At 53.1% G+C, this 23,157-nt stretch overlaps 8 protein-coding genes across 8 annotated transcripts; 4 read left to right on the top strand and 4 right to left on the bottom strand.

Moving 5' to 3' along the window:
* Positions 1 to 544: 544 nt before the first annotated feature.
* On the bottom strand, positions 545 to 2,165 carry EI97DRAFT_468805 (uncharacterized protein; the record flags this gene model as incomplete). Its single annotated transcript, XM_033801675.1, has 4 exons — positions 545 to 1,782; positions 1,834 to 1,965; positions 2,023 to 2,103; positions 2,156 to 2,165. 4 exons carry the CDS (start codon positions 2,163 to 2,165, stop codon positions 545 to 547), a joined length of 1,461 nt encoding a protein of 486 aa, XP_033651880.1.
* A 562-nt stretch (positions 2,166 to 2,727) lies between these two features.
* On the bottom strand, positions 2,728 to 4,437 carry EI97DRAFT_381578 (uncharacterized protein; the record flags this gene model as incomplete). The annotated part of the gene is made up of 4 exons (XM_033795809.1): positions 2,728 to 2,811; positions 2,860 to 3,241; positions 3,294 to 3,944; positions 4,001 to 4,437. The coding sequence occupies 4 exons, from the start codon at positions 4,435 to 4,437 to the stop codon at positions 2,728 to 2,730; spliced, it is 1,554 nt and encodes a 517-aa protein (XP_033651881.1).
* Positions 4,438 to 5,854: 1,417 nt separating this feature from the next.
* On the bottom strand, positions 5,855 to 12,647 carry EI97DRAFT_444101 (uncharacterized protein; the record flags this gene model as incomplete). Its single annotated transcript, XM_033799875.1, has 11 exons — positions 5,855 to 6,433; positions 6,505 to 8,118; positions 8,185 to 8,333; positions 8,726 to 8,956; positions 9,407 to 9,590; positions 9,656 to 9,958; positions 9,995 to 11,218; positions 11,335 to 11,583; positions 11,640 to 12,163; positions 12,213 to 12,237; positions 12,396 to 12,647. The coding sequence occupies 11 exons, from the start codon at positions 12,645 to 12,647 to the stop codon at positions 5,855 to 5,857; spliced, it is 5,334 nt and encodes a 1,777-aa protein (XP_033651882.1).
* Positions 12,648 to 13,321: 674 nt separating this feature from the next.
* EI97DRAFT_468808 (uncharacterized protein) lies at positions 13,322 to 14,927 on the top strand. Its single transcript, XM_033801676.1, has one exon. The coding sequence runs from the start codon at positions 13,536 to 13,538 to the stop codon at positions 14,778 to 14,780; it is 1,245 nt and encodes a 414-aa protein (XP_033651883.1). The 5' UTR covers positions 13,322 to 13,535; the 3' UTR covers positions 14,781 to 14,927.
* Positions 14,927 to 16,030, bottom strand: EI97DRAFT_460208 (uncharacterized protein; the record flags this gene model as incomplete). The annotated part of the gene is made up of 1 exon (XM_033801085.1): positions 14,927 to 16,030. One exon carries the CDS (start codon positions 16,028 to 16,030, stop codon positions 14,927 to 14,929), a length of 1,104 nt encoding a protein of 367 aa, XP_033651884.1.
* An 840-nt stretch (positions 16,031 to 16,870) lies between these two features.
* EI97DRAFT_460209 (uncharacterized protein) lies at positions 16,871 to 20,489 on the top strand (the record flags this gene model as incomplete). The annotated part of the gene is made up of 6 exons (XM_033801086.1): positions 16,871 to 17,318; positions 17,844 to 18,199; positions 18,296 to 18,341; positions 18,588 to 19,102; positions 19,172 to 19,631; positions 19,681 to 20,489. The coding sequence occupies 6 exons, from the start codon at positions 16,871 to 16,873 to the stop codon at positions 20,487 to 20,489; spliced, it is 2,634 nt and encodes an 877-aa protein (XP_033651885.1).
* A 640-nt stretch (positions 20,490 to 21,129) lies between these two features.
* Positions 21,130 to 22,289, top strand: EI97DRAFT_360334 (uncharacterized protein; the record flags this gene model as incomplete). The annotated part of the gene is made up of 3 exons (XM_033794944.1): positions 21,130 to 21,502; positions 21,766 to 22,112; positions 22,188 to 22,289. Coding segments are annotated over 3 exons (822 nt in total), but the record flags the coding sequence as incomplete, so codon positions are not given.
* Positions 22,290 to 22,760: 471 nt separating this feature from the next.
* Positions 22,761 to 23,157, top strand: EI97DRAFT_460211 (ribosomal protein S14; the record flags this gene model as incomplete). The annotated part of the gene is made up of 3 exons (XM_033801087.1): positions 22,761 to 22,822; positions 22,961 to 23,060; positions 23,149 to 23,157. 3 exons carry the CDS (start codon positions 22,761 to 22,763, stop codon positions 23,155 to 23,157), a joined length of 171 nt encoding a protein of 56 aa, XP_033651887.1.

Below are 23,157 nucleotides of genomic sequence, written 5' to 3' on the forward strand. Positions count from 1 at the left end.
GATACGCCCATGTTACATGGACCAATCTTTGTCTGTGTTATTACTTCAAGTGCTCAAGAAAGTGCAGATGGGCCACCACCCTGAGGACAACCCTCTAGACAGTGCGGTATACAACTCTATCATCAGAAATCCATCAGCAGGACCTTCTCGAGGAGAGGAGAAGACATGAGACCAAGAGCACGCAATCAGATGCAGTAATGAAGACGCAGTCAAATGATGATATTGGAGATCCATGGTGAGTATTGCCTATCCCACATTATACACTGCATATAAACGAAGCACCAGAAGCGATCGCCATGCATATCAAACGTATGCTGCCCACTGATATGTCATAGTCCTGCTCTCATGACAACCTGGTTCCCTTTGGTCGGTTTGAACAGGCCAAAGTCCACCGTCTCCTTCCAAAATGCGGAACATCTGGCACCAGAGGTAACCTCAAGCCGCTGACCCTACGAGAGAACGTTCCGCAAGTCGAACCTTGAATACTGATGCCCCCGACTGCCCCTGTCCGCCGTATCACTGAATCTCACGCCCTTATATCCCCTCACCACTCCGGTCGCGCCTTCTCCTGGATAAGCCAGCCATTCTGGCTATGTTTCAAAACGCACAGAGGACCGCACTCCTTCTTGAGGACATGCTGAAGACTGCAGCGGAACCGTCTGCATCTGTAGTTGTTCTGGCGACAGTAGTTGCAAGTGGTACCATAGTCGCACGTTTCGTTCATGGCGTAACATTCGACACAAGCGAACACCTCTCTAGGCAGCTTCTCCCTCGGGTCCGGTTGAACGAGATGAGCGGCGCCTCGAAGACTTTGGTAGGTATCGCTGAGCCGTTCATGGGCCTTTTTAAGACGATCGCTCTCATGACGTTGTTTGTCCGCTTCTGAGGTTTTCTTCTTCAACTTTTCGTTTAGTGCTTTCAGCTCCTCCTTTAGCACATCTACCTGTTGCGACTGAGCCATGAAAAATGCGCACTGTCCTTTCTCGTTCTTCAGTGCATCCTCTAGCTCACAGATCTTCTTTTCTCTGGCAGCGAGCGTTGTCCGCAACGTCCTCGTTTCGTCGTTGGCGGCCTTGATTTCAGGCAGGCGCTTCAACTTTGCCTTCAACCCAGCCAGCTCCTTGTAACAGAGTTCAAGTTGAGTCTCAAGGTGGTGGATTTTTTGCTTGCTAATCTTTGCCTCTTCAGTGTTGCGGGACAGAAGATCTTGAATGATATCGTCCTTCATTTTGAGTCTTATATCTGCCTGGGATTTGCTCGACTGAGGAGAGACCTGTTCTAGACTGACCCCTGAGGCTTGAATATGTGAACCGTTGAATCCGTTTGTAACGATGACGTGCGTAGCGGATGCTCCCCGTGCGGTGCTCTTGAAAGGTTGGCTCGTCTCCTGGGTGCTCCCGCACGCCGCGGTAGAAGGTGATTGCTCGGGCGGGGACCTAACAGGACTGCTGGAGGAAGGTGGTGAGGCCTCGTCGTACCTGATCGCATTTGGAGAGGAGGTGCTGTTGAGCTGATCGCCAGAGCCTCCTCTGAGGCCAGCCGATGAGGCTATCTTCGGTTTAAGGCTGCATGGTGCTTGTACTGATACATCTTCCTGACTGAAGAAGAGTCCAAGGAGGTCTTCCTTGTGTGTGCGAGCATTCGCCTGAGCTTCTAGTCGACTGATGTTCTCCGTACTCAATGCATTTGGGCGGCCTGGTGTCGGTTGCTCAATGTTGAACTTCTTATCAGGTCCAACTGGCAAAGACGCAGGCCGTGCGGCGGAAACCATGGTCGCGATCCCTAAGCAGATGTTAGACTCATCCGTAGTGGCTTTCAGTGGCAATAGCTTACCATTATTGGCCGGCTTTGGCGTAGCAACTGACAAGGATGGAATCTTCTTCCGCGCAAACTGGTAAAGTTCTGCGAAACTGTCGCTGCTTGCCGGCTTCGATTTCTGGGATCCAGCCAAATTTCCCTGGCCTTCTGTATACGCATTAGCATTAGCGGAGCTCAGTGGGATCCATTGGTGCAGTGCCGCACCTTCTGAGACGCCGTGACTGGGTGCAGTATGCCAAAGGGTACTAGCCTCACTTGAGAAGCTGACCAGATCAAAGTCCTCCGCTGCTAGGCAGATGAGGGAAGAGTAGGCGGAGTGGCCAGAGGATATACGTACTGTTGACCATTTTGGCGGATGATATGCCAGGCATGCTCCACAGACCAGAAAGCAGTCAGTGTCCGACTACGGGCCAGGCTGGACAGAAGACAGAAGCAGCCCAAACGCGATGGAGGGTTTGCAGAACTCGTAAGGTGGTAAGAGCAGAACTAGAGTATGGCTGTTCCAAGGTTGTAAGAGAAACAAGGTGAAAGGACGGGGCAGGTAGAAACTGGGCGCGCGAATGCCAAGACCTTCCAAAGAGGCAACCGGGCATCCGAGGACTCCTTCGCCTTCACCTCGACTGCAAGAGAGGAAGGTGAGAATGGGAGCCTTCAGGTTCTACCTCATGAGTTGTCACGTCATTGGGAGGGTGAAGCGTACTCCACGGTTGTATAGCGAAGGTGAGGGTGAAATTAGACAGACTGTTTGCACCTACCCTCACTTCACTCTGCACGGTATAGTCTGGCCTGATACAATCTCCTCCATACAATACAGCATCGCAATCCAGCAAGCCCAGTGGCGACAACCTCTCCTACGTATGCTGCAGCATAACAAAGACCGGTCGGACTTGTACTTGTTGTGCGAGCCGTTTACCTTCCGAATCTGCTCAGCTCCCATATGCGAAGCGGCGGGTACACGAGAGCAGCCCAAGCAAATCCCACGTAATTTCCCATCTGCAAAAGGTAAGCACCCCTGATCTGTGAAGGATAAGACAAACTCACATCGGCACCATAGTCACCCACGAGCTTGGCGATGGGCCCAATATACCAAACCTGGGCCATGCAAAGAATCGCACCAACCCACCCCACCAAGAACGCGATCAATGCGGAGATACCCAGGGGAAGCTTGTTCCTGTCATTCCAAATGGACCAGTTGAACCCGTTCTTTCGACGGAAGAAAAGATGCTCTTCGAGGAAGATGGCAACCCAAACACTGACCCAGTAGCCCATCAGCGCCAAGAAGTTTGTGAAAATCTCCGCAAGATGCTCTCGGCCTACGGCAGCGCATACAGTGTAGATGATCACGCCCACCGTGTTCCAGATGACACGAGGCACCGCCGTCGCCCATCTTCCGAGAATCTGGGCGTCGATGCCCGATGAGTATCTAGGATGTTCGTCAGTGGCGTAAATGTACGTACAAAGGTCGTGGTACATACGTGGGTGGAATCAAGTTACTGACCAAGCCGAGTCCTATGAGAACACTGCAGAAACCGCCAAATCCACCCAAGGGCTTGAGACCCTCCACAATGAGAGCACCTTGGGAGATTTGGGAAGCGCTTTCCCATGCTCCGTTCGTCAAAGTCCCCGACGCGAGTCCGATTCCAACAATGAAGGCGAAGGTGAAGCTAGTGGTTAGACCAAGCATTGACATACCAAATATCTTCCATGAGGATGCGTGCTCCGGGTAGTAGACGAAGTAGTCAGCGGCGCCCCCGCCATAGGTAATAGCCGCAGCCAGATTGAGGCCGAAGAAAGAAATCCTGTTGCCGATGATGGTCGTGGAGTTTCCAACTGATGCCGAAGAGATATTGAAGCTTGGACCTGCCACCCCCGCAAGGATGCACAGCGCGATCAGTTGCGGAAGCCACGCAAACCGTTGGTAGTAGTGGAAGATCTCGTAACCAAAGGTCGTGATTCCCCATGTAATTACGGCAACGATAATGATGCCTACCACGATGGACATGGTGCCGTCTGAGACAGCAGAGAGGATTTGACCCGCTATGACGCAGTCGATCAAGGCATATCCGAGCAGCACGATGATGTTGAGAATGACCACCAACTTCGAAGGCCACCATCCCATAATGTAGCTGCGATACATGTCAGCGGATGCAGGAAATGATACGCAACGTCGATGGCGACTGACCGAGCAACAATCATGGTCCTATTTCCGCTCCGGGGTCCAAATGTCGCGATATAGGCCACAGGAAGGCATCCCACCAGCATTCCAAAGACGGCACACATACAGCTGTCAAGAAATCCCAGGTGGAAGATTGCCGGTCCGAGCATTCCCAAGGTGATGTTGTTTGCTGCAAGGTTGAAGGACACCCACAGAATCGCAATCTGTGCATACCCCAGAGTACGAAGATCGTGACGCTCATCGGGTTCGACACGTTCGATGCCCCGTGCTTCCAAGTTGTACTCAACCAGGGATCTCTCGAAGCTCCGCCATTTCAGTTGCAGCCTTCCGACGAGGGTTGCTGGTTCCGTATCATGAGTGGTAGGGAGGCCCTTGCTTGGAGCAAGGGCTATATGGCCGCCCTTCTCAGATGGAGAAGCAGTAGATTGGCGGCGAGGCTCCATTTGCGCCTGTTGCACGTCAGTAGTGCCCCTCAAAAGGGGAGCGAGCAGAGCATGATGTCCTTTCGCAGGCATTATCCTGTTCAAGTTCAGACCGTTTTTCTCAGAACACCAGCAATCAGGCCAATGGAACCACTCCAAGCCAAAGCGAGAGCAACCGTCCGTAAGCTTGAATGGCTGGCGAACACCGGTCTCATGCTATTGCTAGTGGGTACCTTGATCAGGGTGTCTGCTACTCAGCTGCATGGTGGGCACACTTTTCAATGTCATACGTTCGACTTTGGATTCCCGGTTATTGAGAGTGATGGATAGCGGTGTCGAGGTTGATGTAGATTGTACAGGCCTTCAAGGAGTGCTGGGGAGTCAGAAGAAAATTCTGCTCTAGGAGCTAAGGAAAAAAAAGCAACCGGATGGGCTGCGGGGCGAAAGACAAAGATGGAGAGCTTTTCCAGGGACCCGAGATGGAGACTCTTGACTGTCCCGGAAAACTTAGTAGCTATCATTAAGAAGGAGGTGTTATCGGCATACCTTTCCAATCAAGAATGCTGCGAGAGGCCTGGTTGGTGGTGAATCGTGAGATCTACAGTATCGAAGTCCACCCTCATGTCCGAAAAAGATGTGGTCAAAGCTCCTGCTAGTGGTGGGTCCGACGCCCTATCTGGAGCCCTTCAGATGGTCCATCAGTCGCCACTGTTGTTGAAAGAAGCTAACGGCAAGGTATCTCGGAAGTGATCGGACTAGACGCAGCGTTCAAAGCCTTGTGCAGCATGCTCCAACCTGTTAGACCTCACGGCACTGACGTGTAAGCCTCTATGCGCCCACCTTGCCAGATTGGGTATCGCCCGCATAACCGTATACCATACTAGGTACCATCCAACAACGATTCGTCCCATCATCTACAGAGTAGGCGGATCCTGATAGACTACTCTGTAATCCTCCCGCAAGAGCACAGGCGCCGGTGCCATCCCACTGTGTATCGGACACGTCGGAGCGAATTAGCAACCCAACTCGTTTAAGCTACCCGATAGATGTACTCTGCAGCACTACCCTGACCTCGCTCTGTGTGCATGCGCGATCCCTCTCCCAGCATGACTGTTGCATTCGCCATGGTATTTCCATGCATCTTCTTTTGATAGTATTTCCTCACGTCTAAGCCGTCCCAACCCTTGAAAACTATACATCGTATCAGAAGACAGGAGTTGCCATTCTGTCGGTTTCATAAGAGGAGCTGTCGAGTAGCGTCTGCGCTTTGTCTCCACCTTTGGACGTACGCCTGCGCTCCACCTAAAGGTTAAGAATTCAAGGTGCGTGAAAGGGTACCGGAGCAAAAACCAAGCTATAACGGTCATGACGTTCATTTGCACCAGATCGTCGGGATCAAGGCATCCGGCACTCCTGTTCTTGGCGTCAGTATACTCTCTCATCCGGCATCTCCATCAATATTGATAACAGCATCTTGAGACGCATGTACCACTCCCTTCCCCTCCACCTCATCGACACCCTTTCCCTTGTCACACATCCCACAATCCCTCCCCTTAGTCCTCGAAACGCCCTGCTTCCCCTCCCCGACCTCCTCGATGATCCTCCTGATATGCGACAGCCCCTCTTCGGCCCCTACGCTGCTCTCCCTCCTCATCCTCCTCCCAGCATCACCAAACCTCCGCCTCATCCCCTCCTCCGTCGTGAAGCTCCTACTCATCGTCCGATGCAGGCGAAGCTCATAGTCCCTCTCCCCATCCCCGTCTGCTTGCGCTTCGGCTTCCAACTTCTTCGCCCTTGGCCGCAGCCAATGCCACAAGGCCTTTGTTTTCTCCATCCAGATGCGATATCCGGAGTCGGTGTTGAGGAAACCGATCAGAAAGAAAAACGGGACGCAGACGGTGACGAGGGTGACGCCGAACTGCCAGAAGGAAGGGGTCGTGTCCATGTTTGTCATGCCGAAGACGGACGTGACGAAGGTGAGGGGTACGAAGATCATGTTGACGAGGGTGAGGAGTTTCTGTGGTCGAGGTCAGGGAATCTGATTTTGTATATACGGAGGCGGATGCTGGGGTTGGAGCCCGTGCTTACAATGTTTCGGCCTTGTTGGACGGTTATATCGGTCAGCTCCACGGATTTTCTCGACTCCTGAATCGATGTCCCACTGAACAGATGGTCTTGCAGAGTCCGGATCTCCGCTCTCCGTTCGTTGTTCTCACGAATGAGGATGCGAAGTTCCTTCATCTCCCTTTCGAACCGGGTCCGCAACATCCTAAGGCGGTGCTTCCAGTAGTCGTTCCGAGGCGATTCTTCGAACAAAGGCCACAGAAGACGGCTTTTCCCCTCCCAGACGTCATCGGTGAAGGTGTCTTCGAAGGCATCAACCATGCTCTTGATGCTGTCATTGACATTTCCGAGCGTCTGATGAGCCCAGAAATAGCGACGAGTCCACGTGAAGTCTCGGTCTTCAAAGAGTCGCTGATCCCGCAAGGAGCCGTCGAAAAGAAAGTTGAGCGGAGGCGTGACCAGCCTAGCCACCCTCCTATAAATCTCGTCATATCTCTTTCTGGCATCTCTATACTGTGCCAATAATGCATGCAAGAAGGCTTCCGGGCCGTTAAGGAAACGATGTCCGGTTTCAAAGGTATCGGCCGTCGCTCTCCAGTCTGGAAAGCACTCAATCACGAGCACCTGCCATGGGGTCCAGATATCAGAGACAAACCCCTCCCTCTTCTGGCCGCGCGATCCCCTGGTTACGATGCGCCTTGGTTTGTTGTCATAGAGGGCCAATGCCACCACGGAGCTGCATCTGGTGAATGGGATATGGCCAGGTTTCAGAGACTTCTCTCGGTTCGCGTATTGCCACTGCATTGGCTCACAGTCCTCACCCATGATGGTATAATATTCGAAATTGAAGAAGAAGGTCCTCTGGCGTCTGCGCTCCGGGTCGAATGCTCTATGCATGTGTGCTGACGACGCGTCAGTGTTAACCAGGTGCTTAAACAACTCGTCCATGTCGAATGTGTTGTTCATGGTAAGATGCAAGGCTCCGAACAAGATGGGCGAAGGCTCCCGTGCTATCGTGATTCGCCCTACCGGCTTCTCGATCTTGGAACTGCCCACGCCAATGTCTTTGAGGGAATGCCAAATCTGGTGAGCACGCGACATGCACTTCTCCTTCCCACCGGATTCGATGAGCTCCACGTTTCCGCGGGGCCCAACATCGTAGACTTGAAAGTGAGAATAATGACTCCTGTCCTCGGCGGGACCCGGTTGCGTGGGGAACAGATTCGGCTCCTTCAGCCTGCCTCGTTCCTTGAAAAGGCTGGAGAGGATCTCCCTTCCATGCTCTTTCCAGTCATGCTTCTTCAGATGCTCTCGCAGGTGCTCGTGGTCAAAGGATTGGGATGGCAGCTCCCCCTGGACAAAGTATGAATCGTCCTCGTCGTCGCTGTCGTCGGAAAAATTGGAAGAATCCACAAAGGTCGCATGTGTGCCATGGCGCTCCTCGCGGGTCAATGATCGCCGAAGCTGCGCTTGATCAAAGGAACCGTTCGCTCGTGTGATGCTCCTCAACAGGGCTTCGTGTGACCGCTGAAGGGCCTCCAACTGCTGCCTCAGCTCTTCAACGCTCATTGAGTAAATAGGTACCCTGGCATTGGGGAGAGGGGGGCGGGGAGAGATAATTGCCCAGCACGTTGCTGACTGCGATTTTCAAGATCTACCTGGGTATCTATTCGGCTCCATGATCTGTGTGATCCGCACGCTAACCGAACGAAGCCGTGTGTACTTGTCATCTTGAAGCTTGTCTGGCAATCTCCGAATCAGCGCCTCGCGCCAATGCGGAACGGAGCTTGGGACCGGTGAAGACGCGATTGTGGACAAAGAGCTTGAGATGGTGCGGCTGCATTGGATTCCACCTAAAACAACCTTGTAAGGCCAAGCATACTTTGGGGTCAACTGGTCATGGGATGGCAGGTCGACGCGAATGAACCATAGATATGTTCCAACAAGTAAATTCAAAGCCGTACCAATTGCAACTACCTCGTCAGCACCTTCAGATTCCATAATTCCAGTGTCCGATCAAGCTCAAGAAGATAGTCACGTGACTTCCGGTAGACTTAACTGCGGGTGGGCCCCAAGCCGAGAACTGAGTGATTAATCTGTATAGCAACTTGATTCTTGCGTGAGACTGATATACTTTAGCGTGTGTCTGGGTTTGAGTCTACATAGATGCTATTCCTCGAAGGTTTTCCATCCGCGCATGTCCAACTCTTCGCCGTGCATCTCAAAGGCTGCATGTCAAACCCACAACACTTCAATGCTCCTCTCTTCCCTCCAACACCATCCTCTTCGTCCTCATCCACGATGCCCTGCCTGTCCTCTCTTTTCCCAGCCTTCTTGGGTGACTCCCATGAAGCCGTCAACCTCCTCTCCCTCATTGATCTCAAACCCAACACGATGCTCTGCCATAGTGATAATTCCAGCCACCCCGTTCCCTCCCCGCCCCAACCGCACTGAGCGTTCCAGAAGGGCCGGGTGACTGGGTTTTTCTAGTCTCATCACTGGCCAGTTGTTGCACAAGAAAGTTCAATCTTCTCATCAAGGTTCTTTGACTTTCAAACGAACAAGGGGAATTGATGTCTGGACGTGTGGACGACTGTATACCTAACAGCACACGATGTTCATGGGCCATGCTAGTACCCCAATGCAGTTGACGAACAAGAGATCTGGTACCTTTCTCTGGGTGAACCAACTTATTGCTGTCCCCACTCGTCTCGAATGATGTCGCCTCGTCACGAAGCACAGTCACCAGCAGACACACTCATGTGAAATGGAACGAAGAATGAATTTCGCGGACGCTAATCATACACAAACGAGAAAGAGACAAGTCGAAGAGGTGCACGATTCCTTATCCCCAGCAATCCGCCCCGGAAAGGGAAAAGCAATATGATGCATAGGAGTAGGTGAACAGATGCATGAACCCGTGTACCATGCCCGTCTGGCGTCCAGCGACTTAGATAGCGGTGACCGTAGCAGGACCAGCAAGAGGCGGACCACCCCCTGGTCTTGTCGTCGTGGTCGTCGTCGTCGTTGTTGTACTGGTAGTAGTCGTCGTTGTCGGCGTAGAAGTTGTGGTCGTTGTGGTTGTCGGCGAAGTCGTCGTAGAAGTAGTCCTTGACGTTGTCGTCGAAGTCGTCGTGGTCGTGGTCGACTCAGTTGTCGTCGTCGGCGTACTCACCGTAGTAGTCGTCGTCGTTGTGCTCGTTGGTCTAGTAGTGGTCGTTGTTGTGGTACCCGGCGTTGTAGTGGTGGTTGTCTCGGTGGTTGTAGACGTCGTCGATACCGTTGTAGTCCCCGTAGGCGAGGTGGTCGTTGTAGTCGTGGTCTCAGTGGTTGGAGAGGGAGTCGCCGTCGTTTCTGTTGTAGTCACGGTTGTTTTTCTCGCCTTGGTTTGCGTCGTAATCTTCTTCTTCAAACCATCCAGCGTCTTGTGCAAGCCATGTCCAAGTTGACCGGGTCCCCAGTTGCCAGCGTTGTTTCCCTAACTCAAATCGCGTGGCAACTCTGGGCGAAGGACCCTCTTCCTGTGGAACCTGAACTTCCGCAGAGGCTTCGCCGTGGCATATATAGTTTCGACTTGAGTGACCGTTTCAGCGAACTTGGTGGTTGTGACAGACGAAGCTCCGTGACTTGGTTGCGCACTCTTTCCAGTCCCAGTGGCTCCCCTCTTCTGAGGCTTCGGCGCGGTCGTGTGGAACTTCGGGGGGAACTTCTGCAGAGCTGTCGCCGTAGAATGGGCCATTTCGAGTTGAGTGACTGTTTCAGTCTGCTTGATGGTGATGGAGACAGCTTTAGTCTGCTTGATGGTGGTTGGGACCGATTCAGTCTGCTTGATGGTGGTTGGGACCGCTTCAGTCTGCGTGATGGTGGTTGAGCCAGGGTATATTCCGGACTTTCCAATCCCAGTGACTTCCCCTTTCTCGAGCGCGTCGGGGTGGAATCCGAACTCGTGCGGAGCCGTGGCCGTGGCATAGGTCGTTTCAACCTCTGTGACCGTTTCACTGTGGCTGCTGGCAGGTGACTGTGTGTTCTTTCCAGTCTCAGTGGCTCCCCTCTTCTCCATCGCGGCCGGGTGGAATCCGAACTTGTGCGGAGCCGTCATCTTGGCATAGGCTGTTTCGACTTCAGTGACGGTCTCAACCAGCTTGGTCGTTGACTGCGTACTCTTCCCATCCTCAGTGGCTTCCCCCTTTCCAAGGGCGGCGGGGTGGAATCCGAACTTTGGCAGAGCCGTCGCCGTGCCATAGACCGTTTCGACCTGAGTGACGGTCTCAACAGGCTTGGTCGTGGACTTGGTCGTGGACGTGGACTTGGTCGTGGACTTGCTCGTGGACGTGGACTTGGTCGTGGACTTGCTCGTGGGCGTGGACTTGCTCGTGGACGTGGACTTGCTCGTGGACGTGGACTTGCTCGTGGATTGCGTACTCTTTCCAGTCCCAGTGGCCTCCCTCTCCTCAATCGCTGCCGAGTGGAATCCGAACTTGGACGTGGACGTGGACTTGGTCGTGGAGGTGGACTTGGTCGTGGAGGTAGACTTGGTCGTGGAGGTAGACTTGGTCGTGGAGGTAGACTTGGTCGGGGAGGTAGACTTGGTCGTGGATTGTGTCTTCTTTCCAGTGCCGGTGGCCGTGGATCGTGTACACTTTCCATGCCCAAACGCTTGCCTCTTCTCGTGTCCGACTGGGTGGAACTTTCCGCGAAGTCCGCCGCCCTGGGTCGCACCTGTCAGCTGGCTTCCTTTCTAAGCAAGTTCCCATATTCACTTACGAAATGATTGTGAAGTTGCTTGTCGAAGTAAGACGCGGGCTTCTCAACGAGCTTCTCAAGGGGCTTCTCAACGGGCTTGGTCGGCAGTACCTTGATAATCTTCTTCGTCGTAGTCGTTGCGGACGAGAGCACGGTGCTTGTCGTACTCGTCGTAGTAGTGGTCGTTGAGCTGAAGACGGGAATGGTAGTGGTCGCGGTGGTACTTGTCGTGTTCGTGGAGACAGAAGTAGACGTGGTAGTGGACGTCGTCGTAATCGAAGCGGGAGTGATAATGATGGTGATTGGAGGGGTAGTCACAATGGTAACCTGCCCTTTGCCGCGAACTCTGGGATGCAAGGGCTGCAGTGCGTCAGTAAAACTCGATCCAGAAGACGAGCAAGGCGAAAGGTGCTTACCGCAGCCGTGAGGGACTTCCACTCCTGGGCGACGGAAGATTTCGTGACATCAGCGACTTCGAAAGAGAAGGGCGCCGGAGCAACGACCGTAGATGCAACCTCAATGTAGGTGATGGTATGCTGACCCACAGGTAGGGCGGTAATAGTCGGGCAGACCAGGTCGGTCCCGGTGGGCTTAATCGAAAAGGCGCAAGTGACGTCCGTCGAGGTCGGGGATGCTTGATGGATGACAGGGACGAAGTCATTGGGCCCGTATGAGCAGTTGGCATGGCTGACAGGGTCCAAGAAGTGCACTGCCGGGAGGCCGAATGACGGACCATGACCTTGTGCGAAGACGAACCGGGGGTTGAAGCCACCGACGAAGTCGGAAGGGAAGGCGGGCGACACGAGGTTACACGAAGTGTTGTACATTGTTGGATAGGATGGAAGCAAAGGGTGTAGGGACTGAAGGATAACAAAACGACGGGACGAAGCTGATCGAAGTGAGGATGTTGGAGTGTAGTCTCTGCAACCGGTATCGATGCCTTGGGGACAGGTTAGCATTGGAGCATCCCAAGGATCAGGTCGACTCACCCGAGTGTGGATGAAGAGGCGGATGCTGATGATGGAAGAAGGATGGAGGAAGAGGGGGGAGAGGGGAGATTAAATACCTCGTTGTGTTGCTCCGGACGACGGGGGGAGGGTAAGAGCGCTACTGAGCAGCACGGGGAGGTAAGGAGCAGCTCCATCGCCCGAGCAGGAGCGTCAGGCGCGGACGCTCCATGTCCCAGGCCGGAAAGCATCAAGGGCCCTTGGGAAGCCGCAACGAGTCCTCATGGCAGCAAGAGGGACCCCGTGGTGCGGTCGGGCTTGGACTTCGGTGAACAGAGGAGGGAAGAGTCGAGGCCACCGTGAGGAAGTTGCAGGCTTCTCGAAACCGTACACTGACGGAAGCGTATACGTAGAGCATGAAGGACCGGGACGAGTTGAGGATGATTGATTGATTGATTGATCGATCCAGAGGCACATGATGGCCAGATGTAACGAATCAAGCCAGCCTCGCCCGCTCCCCACATGCTGAGCCTGTATGATGTGTGAGTGAGAGACAAACGGATGCTTGAAATGACGCTCGTGAGGATGTCCACAAGGGTCAGAACGTCTGTATGCCCGAGAGACGTGGAGCAAAAAGGGAAGCAGAGCAGAAAGGCGACCAAGAACCATCTATCACTCCGTCTGAGCTCCACCATGCTGCCTCGGAGAACGGGCGGAGTTCCAGCATCATCCTACTGCGAGAGGCCAGGAGCTCGAAACCTTGCTTGTCGGCGTCGTCGTCACAAGCCAAGCACTCATTGCCGTATTATTCGAACTCCCTCCACGCAGCCCTCTGCCTGGAATCGGATACATGATGTATATATGTGGAGCACAAGCATATCGGGACCCGGGTTTCTGATCAAGGGAAACATCAGGCAGGTTGAAAGGGTCATGGAAAGGGAGCCCTGGGGGGAGAACCCTACACAGACCCTCCACACACACACACACCCACCCACACTCACCACACAACATTGAAGCAGGTGAGAGATGATGGGTTGAAGTCGGGACCGCGACAACGTTTCACCGTCGGCCATAGGCCTTTAACGCTTCTCTGCTCGCTATCGATAAGGCGGAGCTATGGAGTCTCGGCAGAAATAAATGAACCCCACCATGTACATCATCGTGGGCCCGCCGGCCCACACTCGATTCCAGGGCCGCTCAATTCAATCCACTGTAACATCTGAACTCCAAACCGTCAGAAGCACTTTGCAGCGCTTTTGGCCAATACGCCATATATACTCTACTCTGTATGCGCACGTTTCCAAGCCAAAGAGCCACACCCGAACCTCCACCCCATAACGTCACGCCTCTGCAGAAACCCCCAAAATGCGTCTCCAACACTCCGCCATCGACCGTAAACACGGGACCGGCAGCGCCACCCTCATCCCCGAAGAACCCGAAGACATGTGGCACGCCTACAACCTCATCCAAACCCACGACCTCCTCCGCGGCCGCGCCGTCCGCAACCTGAAACAGGAAATCGTGACCGGAGCCCGCACAACCAAGCAAGTCGTCATGGATCTCACCATCAGCGTCGTCTCGACCGACTTCGACATAAGCTGCGGGCAGCTACATGTTGCGGGGCGTGTGGCCGTGGAAAACGACCATGTGAAGAAGGGGTCCCATCACACCCTGGATTTGGAGCTCAATCGCAAGTTTACCTTAACCAAGGGGGAAGATCCCAAGGGCGGCGTCTGGGATAGTGTGGCTTTGGAGATGTTGAGGGAGGCATGCGATACGGAGCGGAAGGCGGAGATCTGGGCCGTGGTCATGGGTGAGGGTGTCGCCAACATCTGCCTCATAACGGAGCATCAGACGATATTACGGCAGAGAGTCGAAGTTGCGGTGCCGAGGAAACGAAGAGGTGGGATCGATGGCCATGACAAGGGAATGGAGAAGTTCTTTTCGACGACATTGTCGACGCTGTGGAGACACATAGAGAGCGCGCGGACCAGCTCGACCGATCCGGGAAAAACGGTGCCGTTGCTGCTTGCGAGTCCGGGTTTCGTGGCACAAGCCTTCTTGCAATACATTAAGACTGAGGCTTCGAGGACAATGAATAAGGCTCTGCTGGCCCTGATACCTTCCATACTGATTGCACACGCCTCATCGCACCATGTACACGCGCTGAAGGAGGTATTGTCGTCACCCGCAATCCAGTCGAAGCTGTCGGATACCAAGTTCGCACGGGAAACGGCGCTGATGGATCAGTTGACGAGCCTTCTGCGCGCAGACGATGGCAGAGCATGGTATGGTCCTCGGGAAGTTGAGCGTGCCGTAGAAAAGGGGGCAGTGGGACGCGGGGGAGGCGTGCTGTTGCTCTCAAACGCACTATTCAGAGCTCAAGACGTGGCAGAGCGGAAACGCTGGGTTCGGCTTGTCGACCGAGTCAGGGACGTTGAAGGTGGTGAAGTTAGGGTGTTGAGTAGTCTGCATGAGAGCGGCAAGAGGCTCGAAGGGCTGGGGAACGTGGCTGCAATATTGACCTTTCCTTTGGAGGATCTTGACGAGGAGGAAGACCAAGAACACGCGGAAGGAGAAGCAGATGAAGGAGAGCAAATGGTCATTTAGTCATTAAGGCATTTAGAAGCGGAGTTCGATACCCAATCCATTTGAGGAAGCAATGTTGGAGTACTAGGCACCCATTCTGCAAGCTTTGGCCTACAAAAGCATACAGCAAGAGGCGAGCAATTCGGCTCACAGGCAAATGTAGCCCATCAGAATTCTTCGTCGTCCAGAAAGCGTACTAGTTCTTGTGACGACATTCCAAGCTCAGTGCTAATGTTGGTTGATTTTGTGACGGGTCCAGCCGCGTCCGTCGGTGGAGTTGCTTTTGTAATCGGAACACAGTTGTTCGTTGAAGTCGCCGAATTGTGTAGAGGCGTCCTGTCCGGATTCCTCTGGGGAGATGAGGGCAATTCTGGCTTGGCCGTGCTTTTAGGTCTCGGCATAGTGGTATGGCGGCACTCCAGCCTTGATTGATCTTGTGATTCTGACGACAACTCGCGAGCAATCTGCGTGGAGCTGTCAAGGAAATCTTCCCAGTTGTCAATGACGATTGGTACCGGCGAACAACTTCGCACCGGGGGTTGGACAACCTTAGAAGCAGGAAGTTTCGGAGTTCCGACCTTGAAGGTGGTGTTGAGCTGTGGGATGCTACTCTTGCACGCGGCTGGTGTAGTAGGTCTTTCGAACTCAGGGCTAGCGGCTTGGTTCCGTCCTGTTTCCGAATTCGAATGGGGATTGCAAGATGATTGCGGACGAGGTGGGCAGATGTCTGGTACAATCAGATCGTGTACTTCGAGCAGTGTCTCATCGTCGAGGTCGTCATCGATGAATGAATCCACGTCAATCCCGACGAGGCCTGGTATATCTTCCACAGCAATATCTTCTGTATCGAATGCTTCGAAAGCATCATCGTCCCAAGGCTCTTTCTCCACTGTCACTGCGATTGCTTCGAGCTTCTTGTTGACCTCCAGCTGTCGGGCATCCTGCTCCGGCTTGTGTTTCTTCAGTCCAACAAAGGCTTCCATGCCGTTCTTCATCTGGGCCTGTGTCCGACTGTATCCAATCATCTGGGTGGCCAGTCCTATTCCCAGCTGTCGTCTGGCCTCGCGCTGTTTCCGCTCATTCTCTTCTCGTTTCCTTTTCGCGGCGCGTTTCCGTTCCTCCTGTTCCCGAATGCGGGCGGCGCGTTGGTCGAGCTCGTGCTCTCGGTGTAGCTGGCGAAGCTGGGCATCGGAGAGCTTTAGGCCACTCTTTTTATACTCCTTCTTGGCTTCGGTAGTCGTTTGCGCAATACGCACAGGGCGTGTCGTCATACCGGAGGCATTGCTGGTGTTGCTGTGTGCAGCTTGCGTTGCAGGATTGCGTCCCCACGCGTCAAACCCTCGCCCGCGTCTTGGCACACGCGCTATCACGTGGAGAACTTGACCCCATGTAGGTGATTCATGTTGGCTCGAAAGCAGCTCCCGAGGTCTTTCTAGTTATACTTGTATAAGAGCAGTTGGAACATTATCCTCTATAGGTTTGAGAGGGTTTGTTGGTTCAAAATTGTCCTCAAGTTTGGCGGCCAAATCTCATCCCGAGGTCTCCAATACCGATAACGTGACTCACCACCGAGCGCACGTCCCCACCGAGCGCACGAATCACGAAAATCATGCAGAACTTCAAGCAACCATATCTCCACCACCATGACAGGTATCGAGGCTGTGCTTGCAGCGTTGGAGTCCCTTCAGCTAGGAGATTCTTTCTCCTATGCAGATTATGCCCATAAATACAACTGTTCTCATTCTACATTGTCGAAACGCTACCGGGGGATCCAGGAAGCGCGTGCAACCAAACTTGCAAATGGACGATTGCTCAACACCACGCAAGAACAGCAGCTTGTACAGTATATACACGATCTCGTCGCACATGGACTACCTCCCTCTCGGGCTATGATACGAAATTTTGCGAGTCAAATATCCCAAAAAGACGTAGGCAAAAACTGGGCTGATCGCTTTGTTGAACGACACCACATTGAGCTTATCTCACATTGGGCAACTGGCCTTGATCGTAACCGCTTCAAGGCTGATTCTGCCTTCAAGTATAGCCTCTACTTTGAGCTTCTTAAGTGCAAAATCGAGCAATATGATATAGATAGCCGGCATATATACAATATGGATGAGAAGGGCTTCTTGATTGGAGTGCTGTCAAAGATGAAGTTTGTCTTCTCCAAGAGTGCCTTTGAGCAGGGAAAGCTCAGGCACATTGTTCAGGATGGCAATCGTGAGAAGATTACCACTATAGCTTGCATCTGCGTAGATGGCACTGCACTCATGCCTGTGCTCATCTACCAGGCACAATCTGGAGCTATACAGGACACCTGGTTGCAGGATTTCGAGGCCGAACGACACCATGCTTTTTTTACTAGCTCACCTTCTGGATGGACTAGCCATGATATAGGCCTTGCTTGGCTTAAGCAAGTCTTCGATCGTGAGACAAAGGCAAAGGCGCGCTCATCCTACTGGTTGCTTATCCTTGATGGCCATGGATCTCATATTACAATGGATTTTATCAAATACTACGATGCCAACAGGATCCTGCTTATGGTCTATCCATCTCATAGTACTCACATGCTACAACCACTTGATGTCATCATGTTTGCTCCACTAGCAGCCTCATACAAAGCTGAGCTCACTGCTTTCCTTGAAGGCACTCAAGGACTTAGTAGTATTACTAAGAGAGATTTCTATAAGCTCTTTAATACTGCATGGACCTCTACCTTCAATGCAACACTTATTTGCAAGGCCTTTGAGGCTACAGGGATTGCACCATTTAACCCTCACATTATTATCTCAAGGTTCACAGCTGCACCTGTGGTCACCTCAAGACCAACTTCAAGTGGCTCCTCAACCTCAGTACTAAGCGCAAACGACTGGCGAAAGATTGAGCGATTGCTCCGGCAGGCTGTGGATGATATTTACAATGAAACCTCAAAGAGGCTTAGCCAGACAATCCATACAATTTCAACCAAAAATGCCTTGCTATAACATGAAAACAACAACCTCCGTGAGGCTCTAGCCAATGAGAAGAAACGCAGACAGCATAGCAAACCTTTGTTGCTGGAACCGCCAGCTGACTACAATGGAGGAGCAGTCTTCTGGTCACCTAACAAGGTAGCGCAGGCTCATCAGAAGCAGGAGCAAAAGGACCTTGAAGAATTAGAGTTGCAACATCAAAAGAACGAGGCAATCAAGCTCCGCGAGCAACAAAAGCTTGATAAGACTCAGCTCCTTGAGGAGCATCATCTTAAGGCAGTTGCAGCAAGGGAGAAGCGCCTTGCTGATGCTGCTGCCAAGGTAGCTGCCCGTGAGGAGAGAAAGCTTGCCCGGGAGCTTGAAAAACAACTCCAAAACGATATCAAGATTGCTAAAAAAGGCAAGAGGCAAAGTCTCAAGCCTTCTAAAGCTACTACAATTGTTGTTGTTAACGAGGATCCCGCTGAGGTAGAGGAACCGCTTATCCAATCTCTCGTCGTGGGCGAACAATTAAGCCACCTAAGAAGCTTCTTACATAATACAAAATTCCTAATCTACTGCTAGGCGCAGTATAATTGCAACACCAAAGAATCCCGTAATAATAGCAATCGTACGTGGCTCAATAGCCTCAAGTTTGTTGGTGTTATCCTGCAATTTTCGTGCGCTCGGTGGGGACGTGCGCTCGGTGGTGAGTCACGTTATGTATCCGCGCCCACCTTCCCAATTCGGCCAACCTCCGACCCGATATCTTATCGATAAGAAAGTTCCGACGCTCCTATATCCATGGCCAACAGTACAACAACATCTCGTCCTTCGCAGGTCCAATTGCTCTCCGCAAACACACATTCATTTCCAGAGGCCATGCCCTCTCTCACCTCCCTATTCTGGGTTTCGGTGCCCATCCTCCTCGCAGCCGTACTCTATCAACTCGGCATTCCCCCCACGACGACCCTCACATCCCTGCTTCCAGACCTCCTCGTCTTCAAAATCCTCCGCAACATCTTCACAACCTCCACCACTCATTGCTACGCGTCCGTGAAAACCCTTTCCCCTACCATCCCTCTCGCCGAATGCTTTAGCGTCTCAGCCGACGGAATATTCACCCGCGTCTTCCTCGATGAGACGTCGTTCGAGGTTACCAAGGAGCAACGTAAGGGTCATGTGATTCCGGGGTTGTGGGATGGGCATGGTCATTTGAGTCAGTTTGGGGAATTGTTGCATTCAGTGGATTTGTTTGGAGCAAGGGGCTTGGAGGAAGTGAAGAGGAGGCTCAAGGGGTACAAGGAGGGGAAGCCCGAGGCGGGCACTCGGGAGTTTTGGTTAAGGGGCGTGGGGTGGGATCAGGATGAGTTTGGGAGGTGGCCTGTCGCTGTGAGTTTGTTTGCTTTTCTTGCTGCCCTGCGTGTCTGCCAGGCATGTGTGATGCTTACAGTTGGAAAGTCAGACCTGGAAATCGACGAGACCTTCAAAGATCAGTATGTGATGCTTGACCGTATAGACGTGCACTGCATCTGGGTATCGGAGAAAGTTTTGTCCCTTCTCCCTTCGCCTCTGCCGCACATCCCTGGCGGTGAGACCCCAGCGAAGGGAGTCTTCTGTGACAATGCCATGGACCTCGTGCTGGAACATTATCCCCGGCCGAGCAGGGAGCGGAAGACCATGTGGCTCAAGGATGCCATGTTCGAGCTCAATAAGCTCGGCATTGTCGGCATGCATGATGCTGGTGTGTTTCCCAAGGAAATTGACCTGTATGAGGAGCTCCATGAAGATGATGACTGGACTGTCCGCGTAAACGCGATGATCGAGTGTGATACCAGGAACACCTTCTGCCCTGAGAGTGCCAGGAAGATATCAAGTCCCAATGGCAGGCTTCACGTACACAGCGTTAAGCTATTTGGGGGTACGTGAGCTTGAGAGTTGTGTGTATGATTCCTGCTCACTCGTATCAGATGGTGCTCTCGGAAGCTGGGGCAGTGCGATGATTGAGCCGTATGCAGATAAGCCAGAGTCTTCAGGATCACTTCTCGTCAACGCCAGCACCCTGGCAAAGCTCACTAGGGAGTGGTCTGCGGCAGGTTTCCAGGTCAACATACATGCCATCGGAGACTTAGCCAACCGCCTTGCCATTGATTCCTTTGCTTCCGCGTTCGAGGAGCTCTGCCCCGGCCAGACAGCCCGTGTATGCCAGGCAAAGCATCGGTTCCGCATTGAACATGCCCAAATCATCCATCCATATGACCAGAAGAGGATGTTCGAAATGGCCATCCTTCCCTCAATACAGCCCACTCACGCGACTTCGGACGCGCACTACGTGGAAGCCCGGTTAGGAAAGGTTCGGACAGAGACAGAAGCCTATCGGATGCGCAGCCTCCTCCTGTTGAAGCCAGTATTGGGCAGCGACTTTCCTGTGGAGCCTGCCAACGTCTTCGAAGGCCTGTATGCCGCCACCACCCGCCGCAGTCCGAAAACGGGCCTAGACATTTCAGGGGCCCAAGAGGGCTGGTACCCGGAAGAGACCCTTACTCTCGAGGATGCTTTACACGGCTTCACTGTGAACCCTGCCTATGCTGCTTTCCTCGAAGGCAAGGCAGGTGTCGTCGCCCCAGGCGCATACGCGGACTGGGTGGTGTTGGACGAGCCTCTTGATTCTCTCGATCCGGAAGCCCTACGCAAAGCTACGGTCAGAGAGACGTGGGTCGGTGGCAAGCGCGTTTACAGGAGACCCGGCGCCGAACCACTTCCGTGGATGGAGGGCTGAAACTCCCAAGGACGACCCCCATGCTGCGGGTGGGCCCATGACAGTGCTTATGAAAGCGGTCCTCATGGAGAAGGCTATGGGCACGGCTCCAGCGAGATGACTGACAGCTTTTGAAGATGTGGGACTCCCTGTCTGTCCAGACGCCGCTCGACATGTGTTCAGATTGCAGTCCCACGGGCTCAGTTGCACGCCACCCACGTTCTACTTTGCAAGAGGTAAAGCGTACACATGCCCCCCCCTGTGTGCACTTCCACCATGTCAATATGTACTTAGAAAAGCCTCAGAGCAAAAGGCTTAATTCAGTAACTCCGAACCCTACAAGCTCTCAGTGACATGTCGACATCCCCCACGCCATCAAGGTGCTCACTGGCGCACGGCCAACCACAACCTAGCTATTACCCTTTGTCCACACGGCCAGTCTTGCTCTGTGGGGTGCAGGCATGTTCTGGGGCTTATGGTTGTGGGTTTTCGGTTTGTATTCTTAGTGATTTTCGGCACCTCCCCGCGTTCCCTCTTTGCTTTTCACGAAGACTTTTCTTTGAAAATGGACGCTCTCCCACATTTGGAGAGACTTCCAACTGCTCCTTGCCCCATTCAAATGACCTCCAAGAACGCCCGAACAATGGATAAACTCGAGAAGCCTAGCTCTGCTCTCGAACCAGCAGTATCGAAGCCCCATCCACAATGCAACCACAACACCATCGTGACCCCACCAAGCACCCCGACCGCTCTCGCCTCAACAGCGTACCAGCTCTTCGAGGACATTCGGGACGTATACGCTGCACTCACTCACTTGCCCAGTCTGGCACCAGGCCCCGAGATTAACGCGCTGCTCACACGCTTGGTTGACCTCTGCATACAACCTTACGGCGAGGCGTTTTCAAAATACTTTTTCTCACTTCAGGGTGCATCTTCGCTCTGTGAGTCTCTCCGACCGCTCTGCGGCGCCGCAGAAGGAGAACTGGAGCGCTACTGGGCGGAAAGGATATTGGGCTCTTCTTCCTCTTCATCAGGTCACTCATCCCTTCTCCCGTCTCACCAGACAGATGGACTGCAAGACCCCTAACACACCAGACAGATCTCTCCCCACCAACAGCTTCCAGCACCCAATCCCTGCTAACCGCCTTCCCTTACTACACCAACTACCTCGAGCTCTCGCGACTCGAATGCAGCATGATAGAGTCCTTCCTCCCTTCATCTGGCACCAATTCGCAACCCCTCAATATAGCATTCATAGGCTCCGGCCCTCTTCCTCTGACATCCTTCTGCATGGCAGACCGCTACCGGAGCGCCTACATCCACAACATCGACCGCGACGTCTGCGCCCTGAAGATCTCCGCTGCACTGGCACAACGATGTGGGTATGCAGCACGAATGACGTTCTCGTGCGAGGAAGTCGGCGGTATCGATGAATCTCGCAGCCCATCTGCCAGGGACAGTGAAGAATTTTGTGTCTCACACATGAGCAATTGGCGGTCATTCGACGTTGTCTTCCTTGCGGCGCTGGTGGGCATGAATTCTTCGTCGAAAATACAGATGTTGGCTTCTTTGGCGAGGAAGTTGGAAAGGGGCACGTTGGTTGTGGCGAGGAGTGCGTGGGGGGTTAGGGGGGTTTTGTATCCGGTACGTACTTTCTTCCACATGAGGTGTTCCGAATGGCGCAATGAGCTTGGAGAAGGGAAGACTGACATGATGTAGGTGCTCGAGCTATCAAATGATTTGTTGGATGCTGGCTACGAGGTTCTGGGGGCCGTGCACCCCTGGACGAAAGTAGTGAATAGTGTGGTTGTTTTGAGGGTGAAATAGGGGCCCACGGAAACGAAGGAATCACAATACTCAAGCATGCTACGGAATCAAAAATAGGGACACATTGTAGAAAAGGACTGATGTTGGTACGAAATATCATAAGGGTACACATGCATGGGGCAGGTGATCATATCTGCATCAGAGGCGGAAAACTTAGCATATGAATGAGTTCCATTAAAACCTCATCTAGAAAACCTGAATTGCGGAATTCAAAATACAACGCATATCAGGACAACTGCTGAATATATCGTTAAGTTGATCCTTGGAATAATGAACTCACGTGACCAAACCTTCGCTTAGCTCCTCCCTCGCAGTCGCACGCCAAGGCCCGAAATTCGCACCCCTCGAATTCCGCGGAACACCACGAATTCGATCCTCAACCATCGATCTACCGGACACGCTCACGACCAGCACGAACACCGTCAAAGACTCCCGCCGTCGACGACAACTTCCTAACTCGCCAATATGTCTCACGAATCCGTCTGGTACTCGCGTCCCCGCACCTACGGCAAGGGAAGCCGTTCGTGGTACGTAGTGTCGAACTTCTTGTCGCGCAGCGGAAAAAGATCCCGGAAGATGGAATTTGGGGAAGTGTTGTTTGAAAGGAGGCACCGGATTGGGGATATGGATTGAAAAAATTGAGGAATCTGACTGACTGAGTCTAGCCGTGTCTGCACCCACACTGCTGGTCTCATCCGCAAGTACGGCCTCAACATCTGCCGTCAGTGCTTCCGCGAGAAGGCTGCGGATATCGGTTTCGTCAAGGTGCGTTGATCGCCGCTTTCTCACAATGCACACCCGAAGAGGGATGCCAGGGCTTGGGACGAGAGTAAAAGAACTAACACAACCCCAGCACCGATGA

Source organism: Westerdykella ornata, assembly GCF_010094085.1.
Source record: "Westerdykella ornata strain CBS 379.55 unplaced genomic scaffold EI97scaffold_20, whole genome shotgun sequence".
Classification (NCBI taxonomy): domain Eukaryota; kingdom Fungi; phylum Ascomycota; class Dothideomycetes; order Pleosporales; family Sporormiaceae; genus Westerdykella; species Westerdykella ornata.